Raw genomic sequence first — 19,589 nt, 5'->3', positions numbered from 1 at the left:
AGGAGTAAAGTGCGCCCGAGTTACTAAGAAGCTACAGTCTCTCCATAATTCTTGCCTATGTCGGTGCATCTGAACTGAAATCTACACTGGTCAGGGACTTACACTAATTTTCTGGCATGAGCTATAGTAAATCTGATGGACTAAGGCATCATTGCCCCGACCTTCCTAGATTTCTGACCACTTCAACCCATTTGAGGTGGATATGTCCCATTTTACCATCTGAATGGAGAACTCCAAGGATAGCCCCCGTTATTGAACACAAAACAATGACCCTGGATCCTTGTATCCCAGAGCCTAAAGCTACATTCATACATCAACATTAAATTCAATGTCAGTAATAGAGGATATTCACATAACTGTTATTTTGATGGTCTATTGTCACAGACCATGAAACTATAGATCATTTTCAAGGATCCCTCCACACACTGTAATGTATGGGGGATCCCTGACAATGGATGCCCCTCAGGTGCAAGACAGCCATGAGAAATGGGAGTTTTTCACGGCCATTTTGCATCTCAGTCGTGTGAATGTAGCCTATTACTTTAAATATACTTTACACCAGAATATTAGTGCTAGAAAGTAAATGATTGACTAACCCAATGTAACGGAGCTGCCAGGACTGGAATCAGCCAGCCGCAAGGGACAGAGACTCCTGACCTCCCATTTATCCATTATTACTCATTCGGAAAACTATGAATTATGGTTTGGAAAACTAAGCGTTAACTATCCATCGTCATTCTTTCTTATGAAGGCGACTTTGGCCGACACTGCCTTTCATTCCTGGGAATACGAGTTACATAAGTTATTATAGACAAATGTGCAACTCATTGATTCCCTGCAAATGAACTGCAGCTTTGTCATCCAGACATTAACCCTTTAGATGTCACTATATGCCTGTTATTCTACAGGAAAAAGACATGCTGATCCCGGGAACTGGAGGATACACATGTTGGGGCACACACCTGGCTTTGGCTCCAGTTCACGTTACCTGATTAACCCTTTGGTGATGAGAGGTGCTTAAGCGGAAGGTAGGATGTCACTGCCCCACCAACACCTGCTATGCAGATATACCGGGCATATACAGTACTTATCAGTGCCTGACAGGCAGGGAAAGAGTTAAATGGCTCAGTGATCCACTCTTTTTGCCTCAATGTCTCCCCTCCTTCTCCTGTATGACAAGGAGGAGATGAGGGAGGGACAGAGGAGCTAAAGATCAAAAATAAACCTCTCAGGGGGTGGAGGAAGCTAAGTGTGTGTATATATACCGGGATCTCTCCCAAGCAGCTCTGGTGCTTCAACTTTTTCTGGGAATAGAAGGAAAGGGAAGAAGGGGTGGGAATAGCAGATACAGGACAAGGAGATTCCCTCTGATCACACACCTCTGCCCCTCACTCTTGTGAGACTGCTGCTTTCTGGCTGGGCAGTACAGATGAGAACCCTAACTATCTCTTAGGATGGATCTATCTGGATGACTGGAGCCACATATCACCTTTTATTACTTTACCTTTAGCTTGTGATCCGAATGCTGCAGTTCTGTATTCTGCGTGAGATTCTTAAAGGTTTCGTTTGTAAATGCTTAACGTATGAGGAGGTTTTCAGAAGACTTTGGCATATCCTTACTCCTCCAGACGCTGCAGCTTACATGCTCAGTTATTTATTGCATAATTTGAATAGTTTCAAGCACTTTCCTCAGTTATCCCTTCCGCAGTCCCACTAAGAGCCATTCACACCTGTCAGACTGATACATCACATTGGACATTCTCACCATGGCTGCCTTGTGTCTTTGTGTCCAGGTATCTGGGCTGATTTTGGTCCTTTGGTTTCTTGGCAGCCATTCATTGCCTCACGGAGCAGTGACAACCCCAGAGCTCCTTCCTACTACTGATGGGAAGGTCACCTTGAGGTTCTCGGTTCTTGGTGAGCAGATGTCATTTCTGCTTTCTCCAGATGTTGAGTTCCTTGTCCCAGGTCTTCACATCAGACACTTGGGTAGGAGTAACGTTGAGGATGAAGGCACAACTAGCCTGAGGAATTGCTTCTACTCCAGCCAGGAGCCATTAGCTGCTTTCAGTGTATGCAAAGGGATACAGGGAGCTTTCCTAAAAGGTCAGGAGAGGTTCATAATCCAGCCTTTACAGAAATGGATGGATGATGGGACATTTGGTCAGCACATTGTAATGAAAGCTCAGAAACTGGACAGAAAAACGGATGACCACAAAGAAGATGTTACAACCTCTAAGCATAGACAACACCATAAAAAAAGAGGAAAGGATAGTCGAGCAGAGGGAATGGCCAGGGTCAATGCAGAGAAGCAGAAGAGCATCCTCAATAATTGGAGAAGTCACTTTCCCTTGGAAGATGTTTCTGTTCAGCACAATCGGCACAGGAGGTTTGTGTCTGAAGAACATTTTGTGGAAATATTGCTGGTGGCTGATGTCTCCATGGTTCACTTCTACGGGGAGGATTTAAAGGTATGGACATATATTCTCTTCGGTCTATATGCACACTGAAGTTCCACTTTTGAGAAGCAACTCAGTTTAAAACTACATTGAACACTACCTAGTTTAAGAAATTTAAACACATTTTTCCTTTTTCCTATCTAATCTCATTCTCTAGTTCTATCCATAATCTAGTCCTAACTGTGGTAATACTTGTAACACAAAGTCAGTAAAAGCAAGGGATTTACACATTGTGGTCACACACTTGGGTGGAGTTAGACATTGTCACTTGTTAAATTCCTGCCCAAAGATTGGGCAAGAAACAGGTAAAAGGTACACAAGTTACTTCCACATGTCCCTTCCACGTAATCCTTATTCATACGTCAGTGTTTTGCATCAGTGATTGTGAGTAAAAACAAAGATAAGGTATACTGGAAAGATTTCCACCTGTCCTGTGTTTTCAGTTGACTCCTGGTTTTGGCTTACAACGACATATGAATAAGACAGTGAATATACTTGTTAACGTGTATTTATCCTTTGGGGAAGATTTTCCTGCTGGGATCTGTAGTGAATCACAGACGATGAGGCCAAGTACAAATCTTCTAAAAGTGATAATATGAATTGATCAATCTATTGAAGAAAAAGAGATGTATAAGTGTGTGTTCTACTGTACACGTGCCCCAAGCCTTAGCCTGGTTGCATACTCTAGGGTTTTTTTGGTATTTTGCTGCAAAAAGACAGTGGGCAGATGTTACAGGTTACTGAAAAGTAAATTATGAAAAGATCTACATATAATACATTGGGTTTTTTAAAGAAAAAAAAAAAGTCAGAGTAAAATCCTCCAGGAACAGAGTTCTCTGCTTTCTTTCGGACACCTGTAACACATTGCAGCAGCTCTGACATTGCTGCCTGTGCTTGTAAATCCCTCTGGGTGGACGGTACTCGTGCTGTCTTACTTCATGTGGTCAGAGCTCATATTCTGCGGTCACTGATGCATCTCATCTGGCAGTTAGGAAGGAAAGAACACTTCCCTCTGACACAGGGCTCAGCTCGGCCCACAACAGCACTGACTGTGGGGGGTATGTGTAGTGTAGGTTCACTCAGTCCTGCAGTCTTGTATTCTGCGTGAGATTCTTAAAGGTTTTGCTTGTAAATGCTGAACATAAGCAGAGGTTCTATACAATCAAGTGAATGTCATATTGAAATTGAATATTTTCACTGCTGGCCCCTTTGTAAACAATGTATTGAGCCTTGCATAGTAATATCATGTCCGGACATCTCCCCAACCTTACACGTCATCTGGTGGGGTGGTGATGCAACATGTGGGAAGGTCAATATTTGGGTGATGTCTATTATAGACATTACATTATAGATCATAGTCTAATGTTTGAGGCAGGGCTATGAGAACCAGTCATACCATTGTATTTAGAAGCATGGTTGTCAGCATTGATATTATGAAATGTCTGTGACTGTGCTGTAACTCTTCAGAGAGTATACAGGGGCTTCAGGAACTTATTTATTTATATAGTTATATCTCTCTCTCTCTCTCTCTCTCTCTCTCTCTCTCTCTCTCTCTCTCTCTCTCTCTCTCTCTCTATATATATATATATATATATATATATATTATAATATAATATATCTCAAGTCATCACCAAAGCCTGGTAGTGCTATCACTGAGGAAATATAGTAGTTGGTGGTATTGGTTATTTCCCCAGATCCCTGGCGACCATCTGATGTCAACTATATTCACATTATAGCACCATGTAACTATTTAAAGAAAAAAAAGATTTGTCATCACAGATCACTCTGGAAAATTGGCTTCGAAAAGTTTCCTTTAATCCCATAACAAAGCCTCCAGTGAAGTACTCTGCCTTCCTTTATGGCGTCCCACCCCCTACCTGTGCGGCTATAGTTTCAGAGTCAGGCAGTTCCCAGACACAGTGGTTCGACCGCCCCAGAAGGCTCCTTTATTTCAAGTAGTCCTCCCTCCCTCTTCTTATTGCAGCTCTGTGGGAAATGGTATAGCAAGACCAGTGGGTGGCAAGGTGGGTCAAGCTCTATTCTGGCTTCTGTCCTGGCACTTAACCCTATCACTGCTGGACAGATGTATAGAGACAAGACTTCTATTAATCAGCAGCAGAGGACACAAGGCAGTCTCCATTTTCTTTGGGTTTCAAAGTGGGGCTCCATAAATAAGTTCTTATATTGCTCCAGCCTGGTCCCAAAGCACATTATGACCCACCATCTGTTTACTATCGATAGCATTATTTATGGTGCATTTCGATATTCTCCTAATTTTGTAGTTAATCTGAAACTGCTAAAGAACTTTGGATATGCAAGATTTTCCAAGGATCTGTTCCCATGTGCATCAGTTCATAAGCTTTTACAGCTGTTAAGTGCAGGGCTAGATTAGAGTTGGTGGAAGCCCCTGGGCTAAATATCTGGTGGGGGCCCCCTTAATTTACATAACTTCTATTAGATATTCTTTCCATAGTGCCATCACAGATATATGTGTATCACATCTGTATTATGGTTTTATATCCTGGCCCAGCCTCATATTCACTGACCCAAACTTTGCTGTAATATAAATGCTTAAATATGGAGACGATACACTTATCTTTGAGAGCCCTTAGGAACCGATGTATTCAGACTTTATCATCATTTTTTTCTGCCCCAGACAGAGATAGGAGTAATTTTTTTTAAACAGGTTCATTGGTGAGGGACAGGGGAGGGTGGCAAGTGCAGTGCATTACAAAAAACTACCAAAGGTAGGAGCTACACGGTGGCTTAGTGGTTAGCACTGCAGCCTTGGAGTCCTGGTGTTCAAATCCCGCCAAAAAACCATCTGCAAGGAGTTTGTATGTTCTCCCTTGTATGTTCTCCCTTTTCCCACCAAAGGTGGGAAAGAGCGACCTCATTAAATTTTCAGACCATGCCCTCTTTCAGACCATGACCCCTACAGTTTTTCATGCTGCCCACAGTGATCCCTAATCCCCTAAGTCTATTAAATGAGCTATCCACCTCTCTAATATTGATGGCCTATCCTTAGGATAGGCCATCAATATTACTTCTGTGGAGGTCCTATTACATCTGTGGGGGGCCGAAAACCAGGATCCCTGCAAATTAGATGTTCCAGGATGATGTGGCAAAGGGTAATGTTAAGATATTGGGAGCTGTACTGCTCACCTTCTTTAACATGTGCACCACTGCGGTACCTAAATCTACTGCTACACATTGTATGGCGATTGATTAGCGTGGCTCCCAGTATGTTAACAACATTTACCAGTCGCCATGCTGTCCTGGAACAGTTGAATTGGTGGCTTTTAGACCTCTGCAGATGTAATATTGATAGTCTATACTAACTCCTTTACTATACCCCACATGTCCCCACCACACAAGATGGCTCCCAACACTGTCCCCATACTGTATAATTTATTTATTTATTTATTTTGCTTACTTATATATATCACCATCATATTCCGCAGCGTTTGCAGACATTGTTAGTCACTGTCCCAAATAGGGCTCACTATCTGCATTCCCTATCAGTATGTCTTTGGAGTGTGGGATGAAAGCAGAGTATAATGCCCACCATCACTGACCACCTACAGTAAAATGGCCCCCATTAGTTTCCCCATACATTATAATGGCCCCTATAACTGCCCCATACAGTATTATGTCCGCCAACAGTGGTCTTCATCACTGCACCCAACCATGGTCCTCATCACTGCCCCTAACAGTAGCCCACACATTGAGTTTTAAACAAACTGGAAAGTGGTATGGTAGGAAGCCATAGCCATACCAGTAACAGCACTAGGATTTGGGTTCCTCATCTTTCCAGTTCTTTGATCTGGTTGTATTTTTAATAATGGTATCAACAAAATCGGGGAGTACCATCTGCATCTCACCGATCATCACAACCTCCAGATCAATCTTTCAGACATCATCATGTTTTGGTTTATTGTTGCAACTACTTCAAAATGTTATCAGAATGTTCTCTCATACAGGGCTGTCTGTGTCCAATGTCCTTTACAAAACATGGGAAAACATTGGGAGATATTTATCAATGCCAGTTTTCATAACCCCCATCACCAGAGCGGAGGGTGCATTAACCCCATCCTGACATCCCAGGACTTCCCGCAAACCGCCGTAGTACTACGGCGGCTGCATGGTGCGCACACAGAAACTGAAACAGAAACCATGCCCTGCGGTCGGAACCGGGTCTGATCACGGGTGTTAACCCCTAGGATGCCGGCGGTCAAACATGACTGCCGGCATCTCAGGGGTTTCGATATGTTTTGCGTCCGACCGGCACCCCCCGCGGCAGTTCGGGAGGTGCTGGTGCTGCTAATGGGCAGCCCAGGGTCTGATCAGTGACCCCGGGTTTGCCCCATGATGTCCCCTCCACGTACCTGGTTGATCCTGCCAGGAATGGAAGCTGTCAGCCCCGTGCGTCTACACAGAATGACCGCTTCCTGTACACTGCAATACACGTGTATTGCAGCGTACATGTAGTTAAGCAGTGATCAGCAGATCACTGCTTCAATCCTCCATGGGGACAGAAAAAAAAAAGCTATAAAAAAGTAAAGATAAAAAAGTTTAAATAAGTTTCAAATAAATTAAAAATGAATAAAGCTCCAAAAATCCCATTTTCCCAATCCCATATAAAATGTTTTACTATGTAAAATAAAGAAAAATAGAAAAAAAAATTACATATTTGGTATATTAGTTTACACCCACAAGTGGGGTACTATGGTAGTCGGGAGAACTTGCATAACAAATTGTGGGATGCGTTTTCTCCTTTAACCTCTTGTGAATGTGCAAATTCTAGAGCTAAACGAAAATATTAGTATATTAGTAAAATAAAATCAAATGTGTAAATTTCACCTCCATTTTGTCTTAATTCCTGTTAAGCACTTTTAGGGCCGAAATACTTGGTATATGTTGTTTTGGCTTATTTAAGGGGTGCAGTTTTGAAAATGGGGTGATTTATGGGGGGGCTTTAATACAAGGGTCTTTCAAAAACCCTTCATAACTGGATTAGTCCCTTAAAAAATGGGTTTTGGAAATTTCTTGAAAATTTTTAATGTTGTTGTTTCACTTGTAAACCTTATAATGTCCGTAAAAAATAAAAGGGCGACTAAAGTTTGATGCCAAAATAAAGCAGAGATCTGGTAATTAGATTTATGATAGAATTTTGGCGGTTTGACTATCTGTATGCAATGCACATCATTTCAAACTTTATAAAATGCATATTTTTCAAAATTTCCACCAAATTTCCTATTTTTTCATAATTAAACACAAAAAATATCAAAATTTACCACTAACATGAAGTACAATGTGTTACGAAAAAACAATCTCAAAATCACTTTGGTAAGTTAAAGCATTCCAAAGTTATTGCCACATAAAGTGACACATGTCAGTTTTGAAAAATCGAGCTTGGTCAGGAAGTCAAAAAGTCAAAAGTGCCATCGGCGGGAAGGGTTAATGACTAGAAACACACCAGCTTATGTGCCTAGTGATGTGCACTTAGTGTGAAATATACCCCAGCTCATAGCATGTGTACATTTCTTGTGTTTTCTGGTATAATGATCATGGATCTAGGCCCTGCCCTGTGTAGGATACCCTTTTTTTTGGGAAGGTTCAGTGGGTAGCATAAACATCAGTTTAGGAATTTGCCACAAATAATGTTTAAAAAAAAGTTGGAAACTGATGTTTGAACTAATTTACCCTGGAAATTTGGCATAAAATATTAAATCTGCCCTGTTTTCACAATTATCAACTCATTATCCCACGGAGCAATTAAAGGCTAGTAAAAGCCAGCTGAATGGGGAGCTCATCCCTTTAATCAATTCACGGCTGAGCACTGTACGAAATGAATTATGAGTACAGAACAGCTTAGCAGTGATGTGGTGCCTGTGCACTGCCATTACTAGGTGCCTAGTAATACTGCTACGTGGCTGCTGCATAATAATTCTGATAAGTCATCTTATGCAGGGTCTGAGGAGGCATCAGAGGAACATTACAACAATTGAAGAATGCTTCTGAAGTTGACTCTGTGGTGGGGGCCCCCTTATTCTGGGTTAGTGTTAGAGTCCCCAGGGCATTCCTTGGGTGCCCACCCTTTAATTCAACCAGGGATAAGTGCCAGGGTAAATGCTATGCCCTGTAGGATAGACCTATATTGGGGCTTAAATAGTAATTGAATGAATCATATAGAATATATTTGACTGAAAAAGTGGGTCAGGTTAAGTGGGTTTTCCCATCTCCCTTTTTCAGCAGCTTTGCCTGCTGTCTCTTCTTCATCTGTCATCTGTCCTGTCTTATCACGCAGGTCCGGCGCTATGGAAACCATGTGTGAACAATAGGAGGAATAATTTCACATAACAGGAAAACAAAGTAGCATTACTAAAGGAAAACTCTTCAATTTACATAAGCAGTATAAATAGGATCCTAGAAATTGAAACGTTTTAGGCTATTTGAGTCAGGACAAATTTTGGGTGAAGATGTGAAAAAAGTTACTGACACAGACTTCAAAATAAAACGATTAATTTTTTTAAAATTATATTATACAATTGTTAATATTGTATGATTATTAAGATGCATAGTTGAATGAAAATGTACTTTCATAGGAATTTCATTGAATAAGTCTCCTGGTTTTCAGGTCTCTTCACCGGTTATCAGATGAATAGCCTTTCACCCGGTTGCTGGCTTATTGGTATTCACTAACTTCACCTCAGTGAAGTCAATATTAATGATGAGGTTTCTGGCAGACCCTCCTTCAATTTAAATTTTGACGTTATTATTTTTTTTTCATTAGGTATCTGCAGGGATTTGAACCCAGAGCATACTGACTGATCCACAAGCTCCATTAGTTTTATTAGGAGTATTTTTCTTATACCAAGCCTATATGGCAATACATTGTATAAATAAAAATATATCTTCTAAGCCAGGGAAAGAAAAAACTTTGTATGAGAAAAAACCCCATAATGGGTAAAAAATATTAAAATAAGGCTTAAGCACTTTTGCTGCAACTGGACATTCACAAGTCACCCTCTCTCTGTATTAAGGATTTGAGTTGTGGAGAAATAGTCGGTGGAGTGACCTATTGATACCACAGCCCTTGTTTTAGGGTATGTTTACACATTTAGTTTTTCAGGTACAGTTTTTTATGCTAAAAGTAATTGTGGATTATAAAAGGAGTAAAATTATAGAGGACAAATGATATTTATTCTTTTTTTTTTCCCACCACACTCCTGGTTTTGCTTCAAAAGTTGCATCTGCAATATATTCTAAGGCTGAAGCCCCACGTTGAGGAAATGCAGCTTTTTTTGTTGCAGATTTTGCTGCGTTTTTTTGAGTCAAAGCCAATAATGGTTACCAAAGGAATTGGAAATATATAGCAAGTTCTAATACTTCTACCTTCTGCTCAATCCCCTCCTGGATTTGGCTCAAAAATTTGCAACAAAAAAAAAGCTGCGTTTCCACAAAGTGGGGCTTCAGCCTAAAGGGTATCCATCAATTGTACACAGAATATGCAATATTCGAACTGACACAACGTAATTCAATCAACTAGTATCAGCAATAAGCACTGGCCTTTGTTCACACCTATTGCAGATATCTGTAGGTCGCAATACTAATGTCTGAAACATTGTTTGGCAGGGGTATCTTCATCCACCACACAGGCAGATTACTTAGTAATCTATATTCTTTTGGGATTAGTGGGTATTGATTTAGTTCTCATAGTTAAGTGTGGACGTAAAAACGGCTTTCATCAATTCCTATACGAACCAATGATGATTAATTAATCCAAATAGCATCAATTGGAAAATCAGCGGAAAATAATTCCTTATCCCTCCTTCCCATAAAGATCTCGCAAGAACAAATGCCGGTAAACCATTGCACAGTATGCAGTTCACAACTAAGTCGTACATTATTACAATAAATTAATGTGTCCCTGGGTCATGTATCAGCTTTTGTGCAGAGATCTAGAATCCCGCTGATAACTCCACAATATTTTTGCCATATCATTCCTTTGTGCAAGTTAATCTTCTCCCCTACAAGGCAATGTACCAATGTCACATTCATTTCTGTGATACATGTATGTGACTGGTGTAATCGGTTCTATATAGAGTGTGTAGGTTATTGCTGTATATTACAAGCCCTTTTGTGGTTATCATTCAACATACGTTATAGGTTTTTATATATCATCCAAGTCCTTGATACAGGATTCACATACAGTTAGGGCCAGAAATATTTGGACAATGACACAAGTTTTGTTATTTTAGCTGTTTACTAAAACATGTTCAGAAATACAATTATACAGTATATATAAAAGTAATTGGACAATGGACTCTAAGGGCTGCAATTAACTCTGAAGGCGTCTCCCTCGTAAATCTGTAATCAATGAAGTAGTTAAAAGGTCTGGGGTTGATTCCAGGTGTGTGGTTTTGCATTTGGAAGCTGTTGCTGTGACCAGACAACGTGCGGTCAAAGGAACTCTCAATTGAGGTGAAGCAGAACATCCTGAGGCTGAAAAAAAAGAAAAAAATCCATCAGAGAGATAGCAGACATGCTTGGAGTAGCAAAATCAACAGTCGGGTACATTCTAAGAAAAAAGGAATTGACTGGTGAGCTTGGGAACTCAAAAAGGCCTGGGTGTCCACAGATGACAACAGTGGTGGATGATCGCCGCATACTTTCTTTGGTCAAGAAGAACCCGTTCACAACATCAACTGAAGTCCAGAACACTCTCAGTGAAGTAGGTGTATCTGTCTCTAAGTCAACAGTAAAGAGAAGACTCCATGAAAGTAAATACAAAGGGTTCACATCTAGATGCAAACCATTCATCAATTCCAAAAATAGACAGGCCAGAGTTAAATTTGCTGAAAAACAACTCAAGAAGCCAGCTCAGTTCTGGAAAAGTATTCTATGGACAGATGAGACAAAGATCAACCTGTACCAGAATGATGGGAAGAAAAAAGTTTGGAGAAGAAAGGGAACGGCACATGATCCAAGGCACACCACATCCTCTGTAAAACATGGTGGAGGCAACGTGATGGCATGGGCATGCATGGCTTTCAATGGCACTGGGTCACTTGTGTTTATTGATGACATAACAGCAGACAAGAGTAGCCGGATGAATTCTGAAGTGTACCGGGATATACTTTCAGCCCAGATTCAGCCAAATGCTGCCAAGTTGATCGGACGGCGCTTCATAGTACAGATGGACAATGACCCCAAGAATACAGCCAAAGCTACCCAGGAGTTCATGAGTGCAAAAAAGTGGAACATTCTGCAATGGCCAAGTCAATCACCATATCTTAACCCAATTGAGCATGCATTTCACTTGCTCAAATCCAGACTTAAGGCGGAAAGACCCACAAACAAGCAAGACCTGAAGGCTGCGGCTGTAAAGGCCTGGCAAAGCATTAAGAAGGAGGAAACCCAGCGTTTGGTGATGTCCATGGGTTCCAGACTTAAAGCGGTGATTGCCTCCAAAGGATTCGCAACAAAATATTGAAAATAAAAATATTTTGTTTGGGTTATGTTTATTTGTCCAATTACTTTTGAGCTCCTAAAATGTGGAGTGTTTGTAAAGAATAGAGATGAGCGAACACTAAAATGTTCGAGGTTCGAAATTCGATTCGAACAGCCGCTCACTGTTCGAGTGTTCGAATGGGTTTCGAACCCCATTATAGTCTATGGGGAACATAAACTCGTTAAGGGGGAAACCCAAATTCGTGTCTGGAGGGTCACCAAGTCCACTATGACACCCCAGGAAATGATACCAACACCCTGGAATGACACTGGGACAGCAGGGGAAGCATGTCTGGGGGCATAAAAGTCACTTTATTTCATGGAAATCCCTGTCAGTTTGCGATTTTCGCAAGCTAACTTTTCCCCATAGAAATGCATTGGCCAGTGCTGATTGGCCAGAGTACGGAACTCGACCAATCAGCGCTGGCTCTGCTGGAGGAGGCGGAGTCTAAGATAGCTCCACACCAGTCTCCATTCAGGTCCGACCTTAGACTCCGCCTCCTCCGGCAGAGCCAGCGCTGATTGGCCGAAGGCTGGCCAATGCATTCCTATGCGAATGCAGACTTAGCAGTGCTGAGTCAGTTTTGCTCAACTACACATCTGATGCACACTCGGCACTGCTACATCAGATGTAGCAATCTGATGTAGCAGAGCCGAGGGTGCACTAGAACCCCTGTGCAAACTCAGTTCACGCTAATAGAATGCATTGGCCAGCGCTGATTGGCCAATGCATTCTATTAGCCCGATGAAGTAGAGCTGAATGTGTGTGCTAAGCACACACATTCAGCACTGCTTCATCAAGCCAATACAATGCATTAGCCAGTGCTGATTGGCCAGAGTACGGAATTCGGCCAATCAGCGCTGGCCAATGCATTCTATTAGCCCGATGAAGTAGAGCTGAATGTGTGTGCTAAGCACACACATTCAGCACTGCTTCATCAAGCCAATACAATGCATTAGCCAGTGCTGATTGGCCAGAGTACGGAATTCGGCCAATCAGCGCTGGCTCTGCTGGAGGAGGCGGAGTCTAAGGTCGCTCCACACCAGTCTCCATTCAGGTCCGACCTTAGACTCCGCCTCCTCCGGCAGAGCCAGCGCTGATTGGCCGAAGGCTGGCCAATGCATTCCTATGCAAATGCAGACTTAGCAGTGCTGAGTCAGTTTTGCTCAACTACACATCTGATGCACACTCGGCACTGCTACATCAGATGTAGCAATCTGATGTAGCAGAGCCGAGGGTGCACTAGAACCCCTGTGCAAACTCAGTTCACGCTAATAGAATGCATTGGCCAGCGCTGATTGGCCAATGCATTCTATTAGCCCGATGAAGTAGAGCTGAATGTGTGTGCTAAGCACACACATTCAGCACTGCTTCATCAAGCCAATACAATGCATTAGCCAGTGCTGATTGGCCAGAGTACGGAATTCGGCCAATCAGCGCTGGCCAATGCATTCTATTAGCCCGATGAAGTAGAGCTGAATGTGTGTGCTAAGCACACACATTCAGCACTGCTTCATCAAGCCAATACAATGCATTAGCCAGTGCTGATTGGCCAGAGTACGGAATTCGGCCAATCAGCGCTGGCTCTGCTGGAGGAGGCGGAGTCTAAGGTCGCTCCACACCAGTCTCCATTCAGGTCCGACCTTAGACTCCGCCTCCTCCGGCAGAGCCAGCGCTGATTGGCCGAAGGCTGGCCAATGCATTCCTATGCGAATGCAGACTTAGCAGTGCTGAGTCAGTTTTGCTCAACTACACATCTGATGCACACTCGGCACTGCTACATCAGATGTAGCAATCTGATGTAGCAGAGCCGAGGGTGCACTAGAACCCCTGTGCAAACTCAGTTCACGCTAATAGAATGCATTGGCCAGCGCTGATTGGCCAATGCATTCTATTAGCCCGATGAAGTAGAGCTGAATGTGTGTGCTAAGCACACACATTCAGCACTGCTTCATCAAGCCAATACAATGCATTAGCCAGTGCTGATTGGCCAGAGTACGGAATTCGGCCAATCAGCGCTGGCTCTGCTGGAGGAGGCGGAGTCTAAGGTCGCTCCACACCAGTCTCCATTCAGGTCCGACCTTAGACTCCGCCTCCTCCAGCAGAGCCAGCGCTGATTGGCCGAATTCCGTACTCTGGCCAATCAGCACTGGCTAATGCATTGTATTGGCTTGATGAAGCAGTGCTGAATGTGTGTGCTTAGCACACACATTCAGCTCTACTTCATCGGGCTAATAGAATGCATTGGCCAATCAGCGCTGGCCAATGCATTCTATTAGCGTGAACTGAGTTTGCACAGGGGTTCTAGTGCACCCTCGGCTCTGCTACATCAGATTGCTACATCTGATGTAGCAGTGCCGAGTGTGCATCAGATGTGTAGTTGAGCAAAACTGACTCAGCACTGCTAAGTCTCTGCATTCGCATAGGAATGCATTGGCCAGCCTTCGGCCAATCAGCGCTGGCTCTGCCGGAGGAGGCGGAGTCTAAGGTCGGACCTGAATGGAGACTGGTGTGGAGCGATCTTAGACTCCGCCTCCTCCAGCAGAGCCAGCGCTGATTGGTCGAGTTCCGTACTCTGGCCAATCAGCGCTGGCCAATGCATTCTATTAGCCCGATGAAGTAGAGCTGAATGTGTGTGCTTAGCACACACATTCAGCTCTACTTCATCAGGCTAATAGAATACATTGGCCAATCAGCGCTGGCCAATGCATTCTATTAGCTTGATGAAGCAGAGTGTGCACAAGGGTTCAAGCGCACCCTCGGCTCTGATGTAGCAGAGCTGAGGGTGCACAAGGGTTCAAGTGCACCCTCGGCTCTCCTACATCAGAGCCGAGGGTGCGCTTGAACCCTTGTGCAGCCTCGGCTCTGCTACATCAGAGCCGAGGGTGCGCTTGAACCCTTGTGCACACTCTGCTTCATCAAGCTAATAGAATGCATTGGCCAGCACTGATTGGCCAGAGTACGGAATTCGGCCAATCAGCGCTGGCCAATGCATCCCTATGGGAAAAAGTTTATCTCACAAAAATCACAATTACACACCCGATAGAGCCCCAAAAAGTTATTTTTAATAACATTCCCCCCTAAATAAAGGTTATCCCTAGCTATCCCTGCCTGTACAGCTATCCCTGTCTCATAGTCACAAAGTTCACATTCTCATATGACCCGGATTTGAAATCCACTATTCGTCTAAAATGGAGGTCACCTGATTTCGGCAGCCAATGACTTTTTCCAATTTTTTTCAATGCCCCCAGTGTCGTAGTTCCTGTCCCACCTCCCCTGCGCTGTTATTGGTGCAAAAAAGGCGCCAGGGAAGGTGGGAGGGGAATCGAATTTTGGCGCACTTTACCACGTGGTGTTCGATTCGATTCGAACATGGCGAACACCCTGATATCCGATCGAACATGTGTTCGATAGAACACTGTTCGCTCATCTCTAGTAAAGAAATGTGTACAATTCCTACATTTTCTATCAGATATTTTTGTTCAACCCTTCAAATTAAACATTACAATCTGCACTTGAATTCTGTTGTAGAGGTTTCATTTCAAAACCAATGTGGTGGCATGCAGAGCCCAACTCGCGAAAATTGTGTCACTGTCCAAATATTTCTGGCCCTAACTGTATCTTGGCTATATGTGACTGTGCTATTCCCTTTGTGTTTGCAGCTTTTCAGTTTGTCAAAAAAAAGTTGTTTCAGAAAAAAATTGTAGTTAGTTTGTTAATTTGCCGCTGCTCCACAAATCCAGGGAAGTTGGAATTTTTTCCCTATCTCCCACCATTTCCAAGCAAAAATTGCTGCTAGTTTTGGTACTCTGCACTGTCAGGTGAGCAATGTCAGACAAGAGAGACGTGAATCAGAGCTCAGAATCACTTCTCTTGACTACTCCTGCTTGAGACCACCCAACTGACAGTACAGAACCTATATGGTATATGAGGCACCAAAACTAACTGCACTTATTACTCTGGAACAGTGGGGCAAGAGAAAAAATTCCAACTGTATTGGAATCAGTGGAGCCACGTCTATTAAATGATGCAAAGAGCTGAACATGGGATAGGTGATAAAAGGGTGAACAGGCAAACTCTGAATTGGAAACGGTTACCTATGAGACAATGCAACTAGAGTAATAAATTTAGCTCCAGATAAAAGAAGCGCTCTATGATAACATTTTGCAGCTTAGTGACAATCTCATTACATTCACTATACTGGACAGTCAGTGATAGAATAGTGACATAGACCTTCTGCCTCCTGACTTACACTGCAGAACTTCAGAGTATTCCTGTGCAATGCATCTTTAGTCTGTCTCCGTGCCTCCTGCTTGAGACAGAAATACACTGGAGATTCTGCGCACACCACACGCATATAAATATAAACCTTTAGACCCCATGCACACAACCAAGTTTGTTTCTGATATGGGACCGAGTTTTAAGCAGAAAGCACTCTCATGGCACTTGGAGTGACATCCGAATGCATTCTGTTATGCAGTCATGTCCCTGGGGGCTTCCAATCCATTCTCTTCCCATAGATGTGAATTCATGACGGAATACACTAAAATGTCACTCCGAGTGCCATCCGAGTACATTCTGCTACAAATTGTGCCATTCAACCCCTCTATCTCTAACCCTGAAGCCACCGGCAACGGAGATTGAAGAGTACTGCAGGGAAATGCAGAGTATAATTTTTAAAAATTATTTTTATTTTTTTACTTGATGCATTATAATATAACAAGGAGGGGACATTATAATGTGAATGCCACATTATTGAGGACATTATACTGTGGGTGGACATTATTCAGGTGGACATTATAATCTGGGGGCAAAGTTAAGTAGGACACAATGAGAGGAGCATTATAATGTAGGGGTTACAAGGGAACATCATACTTTGTGGTTACCACAAGGGGACATTATACCAAATTGGGGTCACTAAAGGGGCATATAGGGGCATATATATGAATGGACAGAACCAGATTGGGTTTGGGTTTATAATCCCTAAATTCACCAGGGCTATGTGTGCAACAGATTTTGTCCCTCTTATAAAATTTAGGAGGCAAAGACACATGCAGGGTTGAGTTGGGTGCAGAGGTCATAGCTGCCAGGGAGAGATTTTATTGGTGATGATACAATCTTGTAGTTCACAGAAGATCAGTCACTTAGGTATCTCCACACGGGAGGGAGAACTGTGGACTGCTGGGCAGACTTATGAAAGGGTTCAATATGTATGGATGCAACTGAGTTGGGATGAAACAGATTGTACTGCTAGGCTATTATTGGTGAGATAACCACATATATCTTCATTTAAACATTAAAACGTGGAACAGAAATGAAGCTGCTTGTTCCCTAATCACACACTAGATGTACAGTATGCATGGTGGTGACCTTCTGCGGTATAGTTACCAAATTTATTAATAACCTCATGTTCTGTTCCAGCTTCACCTCCTTACATTGATGTCTGTTGCTGCTCGGATCTACAAACACCCAAGCCTGAAGAACTTTGTCAACCTGGTGGTGGTGAAGGTGTTGATAATTGAAGATGAAGACTTGGGTCCAGAGGTCTCAGATAATGGTGGCCTCATTCTTCGTAACTTCTGCAAGTGGCAGCAAAGTTACAACCTGGCCAGTGACCGTCACCCAGAGCACTACGACACAGCAATTCTCCTCACCCGCCAGGTCTGTGACCCCTTGAATTGACACTTCCTAATATCTGAGTGTCTAGTTTATGACACCTCAGCCCATAATTATCACTCACAGCTATTCCTGGCTTGTCTGGTCACAAACTCCCTAGTGTCACAAGGAGAAACAGTGTCTCACAGACAGACTATTTCCTCTATGTAGCATGTGTGCAGCTTCCTCTTCTCAGTAACAACCAGATGAAGATTCCTGAACCACAGGAAACTGATTATGTTCTATGTTCCTCAGCTGTCATACATGTACCCCAAGAGTACACACTATAACCCACATTTTTTAAGCCGTTTTTGGATTCAAGTGCAAACTGAGCTGCAATAGTGTAAAGTGATGACATGCAGCATTTTAGTAATAAAATATGCAACTTTCATTGTCTCTCAGAAATTTGCCAAGTAGCCATGCTCTGCAAAGAAGACATGCCAGATTTATTGTGTTGTATTCTAGGAACTGGCACAAATAATATCATTTGTCACAGGAATTCAGCAACGGACATTAAACGACAACTGCAGATGGAGCCCCCTCCGTCTAGTGTCCATCTGCATCCACCCTAATGTATTCTGACAGAAGAAAAAGGCATGCAGAACTTTTTCTTCCATTACAAAAGTAGACAAATATGAAGGAAGATAGCATCTGTCATGTTGTTTACATTAGAGTCAATAAAATGGACACAGATGGAGGGGGTTTGTATGTGTCCATTACTCTACTTATGTTAATATCGCTTGCTGTCAACCTATAACGGATGACAGCAACGGACATTAACAACAGTAGTGTGAATCCACCTCTTTGTAAATCTGTTACTTTACTGATCTTCAGTAACAATAACTATTATGCTCCAGTCACATTCAGAGAAGGATTGATCCAACCATTCATAAACGCCAGGACTGTCCTTAAATGGAGGACACTTTATACAGTGTCTCTGAAAAAGAAAGGATGTCTGTGACTCATATGAATAGATCTCACTTACTATTGTATTGTTATGTTGCAGGATTTTTGTGGACATGACAGTTGTGATACACTGGGGGTGGCTGATATTGGAACAGTGTGTGACCCAAGCAAGAGCTGCTCAGTCATTGAAGATGATGGACTGCAGGCTGCCTACACTTTGGCTCATGAACTTGGTATAGTCAATAATTTCAAGTCAGGTTCTACATTCTGTAGTGTGAATAGATATAATATTCATACAAGTAACCAGGATGTCTCTTTCCATTTCTCAGCTCATGTCCTCAGCATCCCACATGACAACTCTAACAACTGCAGGAAGGTGTTTGGGGAGTTGGATAAGCATCACTTGATGGCTCCCCTATTCCTGCAACTGAACAAGTCCATGCCATGGTCCCCATGCAGCGCCATGCATCTTACAGAATTCTTTGACAGTGGTCATGGTAAGAGTCTTCTGCTCTGCAGGGCATATCACATTATTACAGATATGTTTGACTGTTTTTATATTCCCCACCAACCATAGCTGCTATATACTGTAGATATGCATTGTTTACAGCGACCAACTACAACTTATTATCCATGGAGATTTGTATAGTTTTTTAGGGTGTGGAAAAAGTTGAATGACAAATCTTAAAGGGATTATCCAGAACTATAAAAAAAAGCTCTGCTGTTATCTCCACAACAACACCACTGTTGTTCATGGACATGGTATAAGTTGGGTCTGGTATTTCACAGCAGCTAAATTCACTGGCATGGGCTGCAATCCCAAACAAAACCATTGGGCAGATATGGCACAGTTCTGGGGAAGCAGTAAACCCTGGGCATACCCCTTAATGGCAGTTTCATGTAAAAAGATGGATCAGACTGGCATGAGGTTCACCATAGACATTGGATTTCTAGTGCACATATTTGGGTTGGAGGGATCTCCTATGGAATTGTATTGTGACTGGGAAGAGATGTCAAGTATGATGGGAAAGTTATGTCTTGTTTCTGGGAAT

At 42.7% G+C, this 19,589-nt stretch overlaps 1 protein-coding gene across 1 annotated transcript in view; it reads left to right on the top strand.

Annotated features, from left to right (window-relative positions):
• Positions 1-1,304: 1,304 nt before the first annotated feature.
• ADAMTS8 (ADAM metallopeptidase with thrombospondin type 1 motif 8) overlaps positions 1,305-19,589 on the top strand; it is a 33,612-nt gene continuing 15,327 nt past the window's right edge. Inside the window, exons 1-4 of the mRNA XM_075280119.1 lie at positions 1,305-2,471; positions 17,398-17,637; positions 18,638-18,770; positions 18,867-19,034. Of these exons, the coding sequence (XP_075136220.1) occupies positions 1,767-2,471; positions 17,398-17,637; positions 18,638-18,770; positions 18,867-19,034 (1,246 nt within the window). The 5' untranslated portion in view covers positions 1,305-1,766. The remainder of the gene's footprint in view (positions 2,472-17,397; positions 17,638-18,637; positions 18,771-18,866; positions 19,035-19,589) is intronic.

The sequence above is a fragment of the Leptodactylus fuscus genome, chromosome 6, assembly GCF_031893055.1.
Source record: "Leptodactylus fuscus isolate aLepFus1 chromosome 6, aLepFus1.hap2, whole genome shotgun sequence".
Taxonomy (NCBI): Eukaryota; Metazoa; Chordata; class Amphibia; order Anura; family Leptodactylidae; genus Leptodactylus; species Leptodactylus fuscus.
The sequence above is the reverse complement of the archived record's forward strand: the minus strand, read 5'-3'. Positions and strand labels throughout refer to the sequence as shown.